General features: G+C 43.2%; 1 protein-coding gene across 1 annotated transcript in view; it reads right to left on the reverse strand.

Moving 5' to 3' along the window:
* The window catches only part of TRPC5 (transient receptor potential cation channel subfamily C member 5), a 134,295-nt gene that overhangs the window by 23,144 nt on the left and 95,995 nt on the right, over positions 1-15,156 (reverse strand). Inside the window, exon 6 of the mRNA XM_047082120.1 lies at positions 9,522-9,717. Coding sequence (XP_046938076.1) covers positions 9,522-9,717 — 196 coding nt within the window. The remainder of the gene's footprint in view (positions 1-9,521; positions 9,718-15,156) is intronic.

Raw genomic sequence — 15,156 nt, forward strand, 5'->3', positions numbered from 1 at the left:
TCAGCCAGGTCACGATCTCACGGTCCGTGAGTTCGAGCCCCGCGTCGGGCTCTGGGCTGATGGCTCGGAGCCTGGAGCCTGTTTCCGATTCTGTGTCTCCCTCTCTCTCTGCCCCTCCCCCGTTCATGCTCTGTCTCTCTCTGTCCCAAAAATAAATAAAAAACGTTGAAAAAAAAATTAAAAAAAAAAATAAAAAGCTGAGGGAGACGGAGGTTGGGGGTGGGGTGGGGTGGGGGCCATGTGTCAGGGTCTGGGAGATTGGAACGCAGGTAGGAAAGAAGTAGGTACAGTACTGTGATTGTTTGGGGTTAGACACACCTGCCAGTGCCCTTACTGAGAGTGTGCCCTGGGGTAAGTCACTTTGATCTCTGTGCCTCAGTTTCCTCACCTATAAAATGGAATTAATAATAGTCGCTGCTTCATATGGTTGTTGTAAAAATTTAACGAGGAAATATGTATGAAAAGTGCTTCGTGTGGTGTCTTGCACATAGTAAGTGCTCACTAAATGGGAGTTAATATTTTTTATTTGTTATATTAAATATAAATATAATTTATAATATAATATAATAAATATATTTAATAATATATATTTATATATATAATTTTATTATATATTTATATATATTTATATATATAATATATAAATTTATATATATTTATATATATAATATATATATAATTTTATTTTATTTTTTATATTAAATATAATTTATTGTCAGATTAGTTTCCCTACAACACCCAGTGCTCATCCCAACAGGTGCCCATCACCCACTTTCCCCTCTCCCTCACCCCCCATCAACCCTCAGTTTGTTCTCAGTATTTAAGAGTCTTTTATGGTTTGCCTTCTTCCCTCGCTGTAACTTTTTTTTCCACTTCCCCTCCCCCATGGTCTTCCGTTAACTTTCTCAGGATCCACATATGAGTGAAAACATGGTGTCTGTCTTTCTCTGACTGACTTATTTCACTCAGCATACTACCCTCCAGTTCCATCCACGTTGCTACAAATGGCCAGATTTCATTCCTTCTCATTGCCAAGTAGTATTCCATATGTAGTTAATATTTTTTTTAATGTTTGTTTATTTTTGAGAGAGAGAGAGAGTGCAAGCAAGGGACGGGCAGAGAGAAAGGGGGACAGAGGATACAAAGCAGGCTCTGCACTGACAGCAGAGAGCCCGATTCGGGGCTCGAACTCACAAACCACAAGATCATGACCTGAGCCAAAGTCAGACGCTTAACTGACCCAGGCACCCAAGTGTCCTGGTAGTTATTATTGATGGTAGTTATAATGATAATAGATTGGAAACAGTTGAGCGCCTGTAAGATTTAATAAAGGCTGTTTATATGCTAGATAGTCATTGCATTCTTATTACCGACTTCTCTAAGCCTTAGGGGACTGAGAAAGAGCTCAGCTCGGGCCCAGAGATAGAGGGAAAGGGCTTGTCAAAGGTAAGGTCCACATAAGGCAAGGCAGTTAGCCCAGGGTGCTGTGCCAAGCCAGGTAGACAGCAGTATGAAGGGTCAGAATGGGGATGTGAGAAGCCACAAGAGCAGACCTCATCTTTTAAAATTATTTTTCTAAAGGCAGACTCTGAACTTTTTCATCTAGCTCCTAGAGGTATGATTCCTCTATATGTTTCTTTTCATTGCTGGGGCATATTCCCTATTGGCACAGGGAGAACATCATTTTCACTTGAAGATATTTTCATAGGAAATCAAAGAATAGGAGGCAGAAAAGAACAAGGCCAGCTCCTACACCCTTATTGCCTTCAATAAACTCCAGGCCGATCCTTGCTGGTGTACAAACCATTTCCCCACCAGAAATGAGATCTGAAAGCTATCCCCACTTTTCTGTCTTTCCAAATTTGACCTTCAAATCTCAGCCCCATTTGTCCTTCCTAAATCAACCTCAGAACCACCGAATCAGATAGGTACTGATAGATTGGGGTACAGCCAGAGAAACAGAAATCCTGCTAGGTCTTTCAGACATAGAAAATTTAACACAGGGATTAGTATGCCGATGATGGATGAGATGAGAAGCCAGACAGGGGACAGTGAGGCAACTCAGAGATTAGCAGCCACAGGAAGCCCCTCTTATCCCTAGACTTACAGGGACAACTGGGAGAGGTGGTGAGTGGTGTTACCAGAGTTCGAGGACTGGGGCTATCTGGTGGGAGCTAGAGCCAAGGTGGGGATGCCTTGCAGAAGCTGGGGCCAACGAGGGAGGGGATGCCTCGTGGTGGTGGAAGGTGAGCCCCATAGGAAATACAGCTGCTGCTGCTACAGGTACCCCCAAAGTGAAATATCCTCACTAGTCCCTTCTTCTTACCTTTGGGTTGGCCAAACCTACCCAGAAGCCAAAGGGCAATGGACCATGGAGAATGTAGTTCCCTTGATACAGAGCAGAGCAGGAAATGGACAGAGAATGGATCTGAGAGTCAGAAGCAGATAAAAAGCCTAATCGTCATCCTTATTTTGCAGAAGAGGTCCTCTGAGGCAGAAACAGTTCAGATTGCCCCAAACCACAGTAAATGGCAGTCCAGGTTTCAAATCCAGGCATCCGACTACTCCTGTGCCCATGCTCTCTGTAATCACTGCTATTTAAAAAAAATTTTTTTTAACGTTTATTCATTTTTGAGAGATGGAGACAGAGCACGAGCCGGGGAGGGGAAGAGAGGGGGAGACACAGAATCCGAAGTAGGCTCCAGGTTCCGGGCTGCCAGCGCAGAGCCCGATGCGGGGCTTGAACCCACCAACCGCGAGATCATGACCTGAGCCAAAGTTGGATGTTTAACCGACTGAGCCACCCAGGCGCTCTTGTCATCATTGCTATTATATACTCATAGTAATAATGCTATTGTTATTTTACTCATGTCAGACTTCTCCCTCTGAACTAGACTTTAAGTTCCCCAAAGGCATCAACTATGTCTTTACCTTGATATCATTTATAGCACCAAGCCCAGAAAATGTAGATTGTTCATTGATATGGGATTATTAGCAGGTTTTCCTGGGTTCCACATTACCCAAAGTGGGGGCACTATTAAAATGTCCTCTGTGGTTCTAAATATTTGCTTTCTTGTTAGTGAGATGCAGAAATCCCAGATCAGATTCCAGAGAATGGTCTGGCAACAGGGAAAAACACAAGCTGCAATGAGAAAAATCAATATCTAGATTGCCTGAGGGTCTCCCAAAGGAAAGAGACAGTTATTAAAATTTGAAATGGCTCCGCTCCGACGTTAGGAAATTTCTACAGGTTGAATTGAGCAGCTCCTTCACCAGGATAGAGGCTGTACTATCCCTTAGACTTACTACAGTTTCTGTAGTTTGGACTGTTCTACGGGACTGAAAGCTGCTAGGGTTTATGGTTTGTTCTGTTTTCTTATGAAGCAGTTCTTGAGAGCTAAGGGAGGGATACAGGTATGTTAGACGAAGTGTGTGTGATTCCTATCCCAATGAAATCTTTAGCCACTGGAAGTGGTAGGACAAGGAGACTGGTGGTTCGGAGTTGTGCTTCCTGGCCTTGAGGTCGATGGGATAGGGTAGCAGTTCTGTGCATGAGTGTTGGGGTCAGACTCCCTCAGTTCAAATCCAGGCTCTCACCGCTCTTTAGCATGTGATGGTATCAGTATCCTGGGGATGGTATAGTATTATAATATAGTGCATTATCCTGATTTTTCTCCTACCCTCCCTGGTTGTTCTTTCTCAGTCTCCTTGCGCAATCTGTCCTCTCTTTCCAACCTCTACACATTGGAGTGCCTCACTTTTGGACCTCTTCTCTTTTGTATCCACACTCACCTCACCGAGTCCCATGGCTTTAAATACTGTGCACATGCTAGTGACTCCCACATCTCTCTCTCCAGCCTGGACCTCTCTGCTAGACCCGTAGACCACTGCCTGCCAGACATCTCCACTCAAATGTCCAACGGGCATTTCCAAGTCCACATATCTAAAACCAAATTCTGGATCTCTGCCTTGCTCTTATGCCTGCTCCTTTACTACTCTTCCCCATCTCAGTAAGGGAAAATGCCACCCTTCCAGGTACTCAGGCCCCAAATCTTGGTGTCATGCTGGACTCCTCCCTTTTGCTCATACCCCAGCTCTGATCCATCAGAATTGGGTCTAGCTTTGAAATATACCTAGAATCTGACCGCTGCTCATTATATCCATCATGACCACCCTATTCAAAACCACCGTCAGCTTTTCTTATGGTTAATGCAATGATCTCACAATTAGTCCCTCTGTCTTTGCTGCTGCCCCACTTCTGTCTTTTCTTAATCAGCATATTCTTTTTTTAAAAAAATTATTTAAGATAATTTTGAATGAGAGAGAGAGAGAGAGAGAGAGCGAGAGCAGAGGAGGGGCAGAGAAGAAGCCAAAGTCTTTACAAAGGTCTTTCAGGCGCTATGCGACCTGTTGTTTATCCTCATTACCTCTATGACATCATCTCCTACTTCTCTCTGATGTGTGTCCCTCCATTCCAGTCACAGAGGCCTTCCCAAGGCTGCAATCCGAGTGTCAGTGTGGCTGAGCTCTTATCTAGAGACTCTGGAGAAGAATCTGCTTCCACGTTCGTTTATGTTGTCGGAATTCATTTCCTTGTGGTTGCAGGACTGAGGTCCCCACGTCCTTGCAGGCAGTCAGCCGGGGGCTACACTCATTTCCTAGAGGCCACCTGCATTTCTTACCACGTGTCCTTCCATTGTCAAGCCAGCCACGGCACATGAAATCCTCCCTATGCTTCGAATCTCTGACATCTTCTTTTGCTACCAGCTGGTGAAAACTCTGCTTTTGAAGGACTTACATGATTAGATTAAGCCCATCTGGATAATCTCCCTGATTAGTAACCTTAATTACATCCATAAAAATTTCCCTTGCCACGTGGTGCAACATAATCACACATGTGCTATCTCATCATATTCGCTGTCCTGACGATTAGGGCGGGAAATCTTAGGGGAGCATCTTGGGATTGAGCCTGCCATGAGGATATTCATACTGTTTAAGAAACTGACCAATCAGAATGTATGCCAGCACTAGCACTGGAACAGAGGCATGGAAAATACTTGATGTTTCGGGCGTCACCTTTTACTTGCTGGATTGTGAGGTGAGCTGGGGGGGGCATCCCAGAGGGAACAGCTGGAGTGGCAGCTTTTACCAACTGGTATGGAAATATTTTAATGTTTTAACAACTGGGTGCTGTATCAGCGCATAGGAGTCGGTTACCTGCCTGGTTAGTGGGTTACAAATCACGGCGTAGTGTGCAAATTGTCGTCGTCTTCTCTGTGCTTTGAAAGTCTGAGGTTGGTCCCGGGTGACTGCGGGTGGGCGGGAAGACCACCTGCCCCCCCCCACTTGGCACTTCCGGGTGTGCAGTGGGCCCCCTCCAGCCTTGCTGACTGTCTTTGCAGTGCTGGCATTGTTTCTGATGAATGTTTCCATGGGCAAAGCTGTCTTTGGCAGTGGGAGAGTTCATCCGTTATCTGCGCCTCCAGATGCTGCTTCCCCAAGGGAGACAATCGATTCTATGTATTTGGGCTCTCCCCAAGCCTTGGAGCAGATGCGGCTCAGTGAGGCAAGTCCTATTTACTTACTCTCAGCTTTGGAGTGAACACTCCTCAGTAGCCAGTGAAACCGAGGGTGCTTATTAACTTGCCGAATGAGGCCATACCACAACAGATCATTAGCAGCCTCATGTTTTGTGAGGACCAGTCTCTGGCAAAAGAGATGCCCCTTATGGGTGAGTTGGAGGTAGAAATGGGGCTTAGGGTGGATGAATTTTGTGGGACTGCCCTGTCCCTCCCACCTAATATTTTCATAAAGGTGAATTTCATTTAAATGGTATCAAGGGCAGCTTCGCATGGTGGAACTTGGAACGTACACGCACAAGGAACGGCAGTGACCAGGTGGGTGTGTTGAAAGAAGTGTCACAGAGAGAAATAAGCAACTTGAGGGAGATAAAAGGATAAAACGAGGAGAGTAAATCACTGTGCATCATAAACAACCATAATGTGAAATATGGCCAGCCTCACGTAAGATGATGCTGGCTGGGACCACAGAACACAGACCTGGAGTGATCCTGGCTTCCCCGTATCTTGAAGCTGACTATTACTACAGTGTAGCCTCCTCTGGCATAGAAATATGAATTTCTAAAGAGCCATATATCTACTCCACCAGCAGCTCTGCATCCTACACAGAGCATCGAGAAAGAGCTCGACCCTTCAAGGGATTGCTGTTAGCTGACATCCCTGAGCCCTGTCCTAGAATGTACACTAAACATATTCCCAGTAAGGCATGTCAACAACTGAGTCTCTCCTTAGACCGAGTCAGCCTGTTGAAACTTTTGTAGTAGGAGAGACTTGTCTTCAGTGGCTTCCCTTCCTGTAACATTTCCTCCTGGTCTTTACCATTCAACCAGATCCAGATAGTTTTGGGAATCAGGTTACCCAACGTCAGGATCCCACTAGATCCAAATGATAAAGACACATTACCAGAGGATCCCGAAGTAGCAAGTAGGATTCAGAATGGTTGGCCTGACTCCATATGTGTGAGATGGTATAGACTCCATGCAGGTCACCTTCCAGCAAACCCTCACCCCTCTGCCCCCAGCCCTCTCCCAAGCTAAGATATTTTCTTCAGGTACAACAGTAGGTGGCATTAAAATGCAACTTGCTACCGGCAGGTGGTGACAAGAAAGCCAGAGTTGATTATTTCCACCCTTCCTAGCAAAATGTCACTGAGCTCAGTGGGAGATACCAAAGCCCTGCATTAAGTGACGAGAAAATGTCTTCGTTTTCCACTGCCATTAGGAGCAATCAGCTACAAGATAACCAGGGAGAAAATTACAAATGCCTCAGCATGAATATTGCCATCGTTGGCAGGGGTAAGGGAATGCTAGGCATAGGAGCAGAAAGATACCCCCCTGAGATTTTATGCCTGTCCCCCTTATATAGACAGATTTGGAGTGAGTATAGATCGTTCCAGAGTTCTTGATCTGGCTGGGTTTGAATCATGGAGAGAGAAAAGTGTAAAATTGAAGTATATTTCGTGTCAAAAGTAGCAGATGGGCAGAATTTCAGAGCTAAGGGACCTTGCAAGCTTAGCCTGTTCATCTAGACATGCAGACTCACGGGATGTCAGAGCTGGCAGGAATATTAAAGACCACTGGATCAGACATACGGATGGCCAACAGGTGCATGAAAGGTCCTCCGCATCACTAATCATCAGGCAAATGTAAGTCAAAACCACAAGCAACCATCACATCACACCTGTTAGAATGGCTATTATTAAAAAGATAATAAGGTAACAAGTGTGGTGCAAATGCGCAGAAAAGGGAACCCTGGTGCATTGTGGTGCAGCCACAATGGGAAACAGCACGGGAGGGCTCTTGAAATAGTTAAAAATAGAAGTACCATATGCTCCAGCAATCCCACTTCTGGGTATATATCCAAAGAAGATGCAACCACTCTCTCAAAGAGAGATCTGTACTCCCGTGTTCACTGTGACATTGTTCACAATAGACAAGACATGGAAACAACCTGTCTGTGCATTGACAGACAAATAGATAAAGAAAATATGGTGTATACATAATTATGAATATTATATATGTAAAATAATATTATTGTTCAGCCATGAGAAAGAAGGAATGGATGAAACTGGAGGGAGTTATGTTAAGACAGTAAGTCAGACAGAAAAAGACCAATATTGTCTGATCTCAGTTATATGTGGAATCTAGAAGAAGTCAAACTCATAGAGACAGTAGACTTGTGGTTGCCAGGGGTTGAGGGTTGGGGGAAATGAGGAATGTTTTTCAAAGGGTACAAATTTATAGGTAGAAGTTGCATAAGTTCTGGGGATGTAATGCACAGCATGGTGGCTATAGTTAACAACATTATATACTTGAAAGTTGCTTGCTATCTTAAATGTTCTCACCAAAAGAAAAAGATAATTTCTGTGAGGTGATGGATGTGTTAACTAACCTTATGATGATAAACATTTTGCAATATGTATGTGTATCAAATCATCACGTTGTACACCTTAAACTTACACAATACTATATGCCAATTATATCTTAATAAAGGCCATCCACTTCAACCCTTTCACTTTTTGGATGAAGAAACTGACGCCCAAAAAGGGAAATAAGTTACACAAGGTCATACTTATAAACAACAGGACTAGGATTAGAGTCCCTGGTGTTCTAACTTTTAAAATATGTTTCCACCATACGCCCCCACCTAAGCACTTAAGATCTAAGCCATCCTGGTGGATACATGTATGTTCTGGTTTTTTAAACCACCCAGTGAAAGAAGTTCTTTCCAGTGAAAGAAATTCTAAAAACCCACCGAGGAGATTGTATCTCACTGTTATTTATGGTTAGGAAATTTTTCCAAATAGATAACTCAAAAGCCTCCTGCTGCAACATAAACTCATTCCTCTTTGGTCTATCCCTAATCAAAATGGATCAGGATGGTCACTATTACCAGTAATATTTATGGAATATGGACAATATGTGTGTGTATATATGTGTGTAAAATATGTGTATATACATACATATATTTATATGTATACTTATATTTATATAACTGATAACTTAAGCTTCTTTTCTGTAGGCTAAAAGATTCCTCAGTAGCAGACCAAATCTGAGAAATAGCATGTATGAAGGAAGATAAGAGTCGGGCCTTTCCATTTGTCTTCTGTGCTACAGCAAAAACTTTCAGCAACAGATAGACCCATGGGCTTGATCTAGCATCTTAATATGACCTAAATATCCAAATCCACTGATACCCAACTACACCTCAGATAGCCAGAACTCCTCTGATAATACCATATTTCTAAATATGATAGGCAGATTATAAGAAAATAAGCTAAGTTTAGATATTTTCTATGACATCAAAAATCAGGTCAGGGCCTGGACTGATCCCATATCCTATACCTTCACCATTTCTAGATTAGAGTAATATTGCTGATCCAAATGGTAACATGATGGTCAAAAAGGATTCAGTGATTGACTGTACCTAGGCCATGTCTCACGATGAAGAGCAATTACTCTTGTATCCTTGATCGAAAATTAGTCAGTCTCTGAGAATGTTGCCTTTGGCAATGAAATGTTCAGTTTTGTGAAGGACATGCTTGCAGTGAAGAGGGAGATAGGACCCTCCTGCCTAGAGAACCAATTAGCTCAATCAACCCTAAAAATTCGTGGGGCGACAAATGATAGCCAAAGTGTGCTCGCTCATAGCTCCCGAGCTCTCCTTTGTAAGGCAAGAAAATCGATTCAGAATTGTAAACACATTTTTTAACAGGCTACCAGAAAGTCTTATTAACTAGAACATCCTCTTCTAAATTACTGACAGTCAATGGACTAAGAGTCCAAACTGAGTTGCTTTGGAAAGAAATACTTTAACAACTGAGAAGGCTAATGTAAAATACTTGATGCAGACAGACTGCTTCATTGAGCTTCCAATGGGCTCCACGCCAACGTGATCACTCCTTGAAATCAAGCAATCACCCTTGTAAAGCAAACTACTCACGGCAATAAGCTGGTAAGAGTTGTTCATCATGGCAATCAGCATGTTCAGCAGCACCACCAGGGAGATGACGTTGTATGTCCCAAACATGGTAGCTCCCACAAACTCTGTGAACTCATGTCTGGCTTTCACGTTGGTAACATAGAGATTTAGAAGGCCAAATACAGACCAGAAGAGCGACTGAAGGGTTTCAAACAGCCTAAAAGAGGTCAAAGAGCAGGTTAGTTAATTCTCTAGGAAGAGCAAGAAAAAGAGACCGAAAACGGGATCTGCTTAATAAGGGACTTGCCAGACTTATGTCCCATCAGGCAGACTGATGATCTCACTCCTTTTGGTCTCTTTGTCCACACAAACCAATCAGGTGTGTTTATTTGTTTGTTACCACTTCTATGTCTTACGCTTTCCTCTTGCACCTAGAATACCATTTCTCTTTTCTCAGTCTACACAGAGCCTATACTTTCCTAAGACTTATTGCAAGGGCTACGTCCTTTGCCAAACTTTCTCTTTCATCTTGAGACCACATGACTTATCACCTTTCTAATTACACAAAGACGGTAGATGAGTAGTTGAGAATATAGTGCTTGGGTTAAATTGTTCTAGGTTAAACATCTCAGCTCTGTCATTTGCTAGCTGAGTGGATGTGAACCAGTTACCATTTCTGATACTTCTTTTGTGGTTCCGACAGGGCCCCACATGGTGCTAAGCTCAGTGGAGGAGCTCAAAGACCCTTGAATTAAGGCTTCACGTAGATTGTTTTAATTTTTTTAATGTTTGTTTATTTTTTGGAGAGAGAGACAGAGTGTGAGCCAGGGAGGGCAGAGAACGAGGGTAGACACAGAATCCGAAGCAGGCTCCAAGCTCTGAGCTGTGAGCACAGAGCCCAACACGGGGCTCGAACCCACCAACTGTGAGAAATCATGACCTGAGCCGAAGTCGGATGCTTAACCGATGGAGCCACCCAGGTGCCCCTGTGTAGGTTGTTTTAAATGATATGTTGTCTGACAATTACTGAGAATTTACTATATATAAACATGTTAAGCACTTTTCCATAACTGATCATTATAATCCTTGTAAAATCTTTATTGTTCCTGCTGAGGAAACCGAGATTCAGAGGTCACTCAAGTGCTGAGCCAGAATTCAAATCCAATTCCATCTCACCTCCCCAAACCACTGCAGCATTATTTTAGATGGCTTCACAAATTATCGTTTCCTCTTGTAGTATCCACCTCCAAATATCTGCAATGATATGTTTTTGGTGTCTAGGGTTTCTCTGGCTTCATATTCAGAAATCTGTGAATGTAGCAATAAAAGGCAGCCAGCTCTGGGTGGCACAAATCAGCCATTTCTGAAGCACATGGTTGAGGTACAGAAAATAAGAAATGCTACTTTAAGATTAGGTGTCCTGTTTCAATCGCTCAAAATATGTTGTTTTTAGAGTGCAGTGTATTTTGAAAGACTTAGGGATTCGTTCTTGGGTTCATCGGTGGGGGGGAATGTGGGAAATGTTTTAAGGATTCCTTCTATCTGGGACTGATCTTCCCCCAGATCTTTGCAGGACTGTCTCATCATCATTGGAGTCTCAGCTCAAATGCCACTTCTTCAGAGGAGCTTTCATTGGTCACTCTACCAAAAGTAGCTCCACGAGTTTTTTTTTCTATCATACTGTCTCGTTTTATTTTCTCTGTAGCATTTCAAACTCCCTAAAATTATATGAAATATTTTTTTTGTTAAAATGTTTACTTTCTGTCCATCCCCACTAGAATGTCAGCTCTGTGAGGGCAGAGACATACAGCTACAATGTACCTGGCACAGGACAGGCACTCACTAATACTTGGTAGATAAATGAATGAACACTTATTAACTATTACTATTACTCTTATCGAGGGATTAGAGTCTAGGAGTCTCCAGGCCCATTGACAATTGCACGGTCAGTAGGCTGCACAATGGGGTTAGTCATTCTGATGAAGGCTATTCTCTGTCTGCACTGGCCTGACTCTCACGGAGCCTCCTTCATGGAGCCCATGCCTGGGAAACATGCACATGGTTCTTTTCAACCTGTTAAATGGCTCTTCTCTTATCATCACAGGTCACTTCCATGATTCTTCCAGTAGCACGCTGCTTGTGAGCTAGCCTAGAAGGAAGAAATTTGCTTTTTGTTTGAAGAAACAAAGGGCCAGTTGGTGAAGCATTTGAGAATCAAAAGTAAGCCGAGAGCTTGGAGTTCAGGGGCCAGGGCACAAGAACCAGAATATGGCAAGTCAGACTTCTCACAGGATCTGAATTTCCAGGAGAGTCTAAAAGTCAGGGCCAGGCAATGCAGTTCATTATAGAGCCAGGCAGAGGGTCAAAGAAAGGAAAGATACGGGGCTCAGGAGTCTGGTTGTACCAAGAGGGCACAACCCGGACGTGGCAGGGTCCATTTGAAATCAGGGCAGGTGGGAGGCCAGCAGTGGCCCAAGCAGGTAGCCAATAACAGAGGCTGAGGCAAGTGTATCATTGATATGTTGGCAAGGTCTTAGGTCATTGGTTGTTTCCCCAGAATAGATGGCATTATACTCCTGTACCGCCATTAACAATTAAAATTGCAATGGTTAACGTTTGAGTGTAGAGCTTACTACTAGCTGTTCCAATGACTGATATCAAGGTTCCCTAAAAGTGGAAGTTCAAGCATTTAAAATCTTCCCGCAACTATGGTGATATTCTAGTCAGGGAGAGTCTATATGTACAATTGTACAAGAGAGGAAAAAAGGCAAAAAGGTCATTCCTCAGTTTTGGTACTTTATATTGAGAATGCCTTCCACACGGGGCACAAAATGTCACATTATGGCCTGGCCACTAAGAGAAGCTGGCTTGTTGAAGGGCATGCCCAGGTAAAATGGATGACTGACGTATGGGGTAGATAAAAGCATTCTAGTGATACATTCATAGAAAGCCCTGTGGCTTCTAGACACAATTGAATCCACAGGGAAAGAGCCACTACCTAGGGGGGTGGGCATTATTTGGTGCCCAGGCCCATAATAAAATCATCACAGGGATGGGAAGACTTGTTGACTAAACCCTAGAATCCTAATACCAAAGGAACGCCTTTTTGATTTTAAAGCATATTATTTTAAAGAAGATAATCCATTTAAATAAAAATTCTAAATAAAGCAAAGAGTAAACAGACATATGGGACTTGTTAGTTGAAAGAGGGGCACAAATTGAGGATACAAAGATTCAAGGAGAGTTGATATTAAATGTATGGAAGACAAATCCATCCCAGCTGGTTAAGGGGGAACTTGAGCATGTTGAGACCATCCACAAATAGATCACAAAGCTAAGAGGGGCACAGTAGAATAGAGATGGGAACTGCAGTCTTCCGGGCACTTTCTGAAAGTCTCATTTTTGAGACGGGGAGTTCATCTTTCAAAAGGTAGAAGGACCACGGAGAGGGTTTACCCCTCTGGACTTAATTCATACCAGTGAAGGACTGGAGTTTCTTCTGCAGTTTCCTAGACTCACAACTTCTTAGTCCATCATGGATTTAACACGCTTCTAACTCTGGATGGCATGTTCCTGCCATGCTCCCAACTTCTAGTCTCCACTTTCATCCTGTCTTCTTCTCTACCCAAGTCTTGTTTGTCCTGCCCTGACTCCTTCCCCACAAGGTTGGGTTAGATGCCCCTCTTTTGTTCTTCCATAGCATCTTAGCCTGATTCTACAAAGACATATATCACATTATAGACCCAGTAGAGGGGAGTGGTTAAGAGCAAACTTTAGACTCCTCCCCTTATTAACTATTTGACTTTGTCAAAGTTAAATAACCTCTTTTTTAAAAAAAATTTTAGTGTTTATTTATTTCTGAGACAGAGAGAGACAGAGTGCGGGGGCGGGGGGGAGGGCAGAGAGAGAGGGAGACTCAGGAACCCTCGAAATCATGACCTGAGCCGAAGTCGGGCACTCAAACAACTGAGCCACCCAGGCACCCCTTAAATCACCTCTTTAAACTTCGAGTTTCCTCACCTCTAGAATAGTTTATTGGCAGGATAAATACTAATTGCTAACATTTACTGTGCTCTCATTACGTGCCAGGCAATGTGCTAAGTGCTTTGCGGGTCTTGTATTGTTTGATTCTCAAAATAACCCTGAGAAGTAGGTACTATTCTTTTATCTTTTTCAGATGGGAAACTAAGGCACAGAGTGGTCACACTGGTAGGAAGTGGCAAAGGTAGGATTTTGACCAGGCTCTTCTGACTCTGGAGCCCACATGCGTAACCACCATTCTCTATTACATAAGATGCTGCATGTAATGCACCCTGCACAGTGTTTGGCAGAAGCATTAAAAATGGCAGCTATTCGGGGCGCCTGGGTGGCTCAGTCGGTTAAGCTTCCGACTTCGGCTCAGGTCATGATCTCATGGTCCGTGAGTTCGAGCCCCGCGTCGGGCTCTGTGCTGACAGCTCAGAGCCTGGAGCCTGTTTCAGATTCTGTGTCTCCCTGTCTCTCTCTGACCTTCCCCCATTCATGCTCTGTCTCTCTCTGTCTCAAAAGTAAATAAACGTTAAAAAAAATAAAAAAAAATGGCAGCTATTCGAATTATTTGCTCATATTCTCCATTAGACTATGAGCTTCTTAAGGATAGAGGTGCCTTCTTAGTATCCTCATTGGCTGGCGCGTAGCAGTTGGTGAAAACACGTTTGTTGAATAAATCTGATGGAGATGACAGGAGAAGCGCACAACTAAGGAAAGTACAGATAATTGGTATCATCCTGTGATAAGAGTAGCAGGAAGGCTATGAACTTAAAATAGGGGGGAAAAGAGGACACAGTCAATAACAACCTTTAAAATCTGGCCAGAACATAAAGAAGAGCCTTTGATGGGGGCTGAGTTCATATCCATGCAAATAAGATGGGATAAGAAGGGCTGAATGGTAGGTAGAGAAATCATCACTGATTAAGCAGTAATAGCCACAAATAAATGGAGTGGGTCTACAAGGAGGTCCCAAGTGACCTTCCGGGTCATGGCTCTGTCTTATCGCTTTGCTTGTATTCATGATTATTGCAACTTGACGCAACAAATTTTATGTAACTTTACAAAACCAGTCTTCTACTGTGCCCCTGGATACAAGCACAGACTACAGCTTGTATGCCTGGATTGAAATCCTGACTCTGCCACTTACCGTCTATATGACTGCAGGCAGCCTGTCTAACTGCTTTGCACCCTCATTTCTCTGTCTGTAGAACGGGCAATAATGATAGTGCCTACCTCATAGCATGGTTGTGAGAATTAAATGAGTTAATCCACGTAAAGCTCATTTTGTACTAGTGCGTCGACCTAGCGCTCAGTATATATTACATGTTTTTATCACTATTGTTAACCTTTACACTTCGTTCTTGTCTTTATAGATTGTCATTCATTTCCATACGTGGTTGTACATGGATGTAGTCATAGTGTGTAAAATTTTTGTGTTTTTAAAAACTACACATTTGGGGTACGGCACTTTTGGTGTATATCCAGAGTCTTTGCGTGTATCATTTTAATAGCTGCCCATATTCCACCCAGTGAATATCAAGCCTGTCTGACATTTTAATCCATGCTTTGGATAAGAAGAGATGGCAAGTTTCTAAGATCCTCAGATGACACAAGACTGGGAAGGATA

Source organism: Lynx rufus, unplaced genomic scaffold (genome assembly GCF_022079265.1).
Source record: "Lynx rufus isolate CCGP_SWC_20201006 ecotype Redwood Valley unplaced genomic scaffold, mLynRuf1.p SCAF_19, whole genome shotgun sequence".
Lineage (NCBI taxonomy): Eukaryota > Metazoa > Chordata > Mammalia > Carnivora > Felidae > Lynx > Lynx rufus.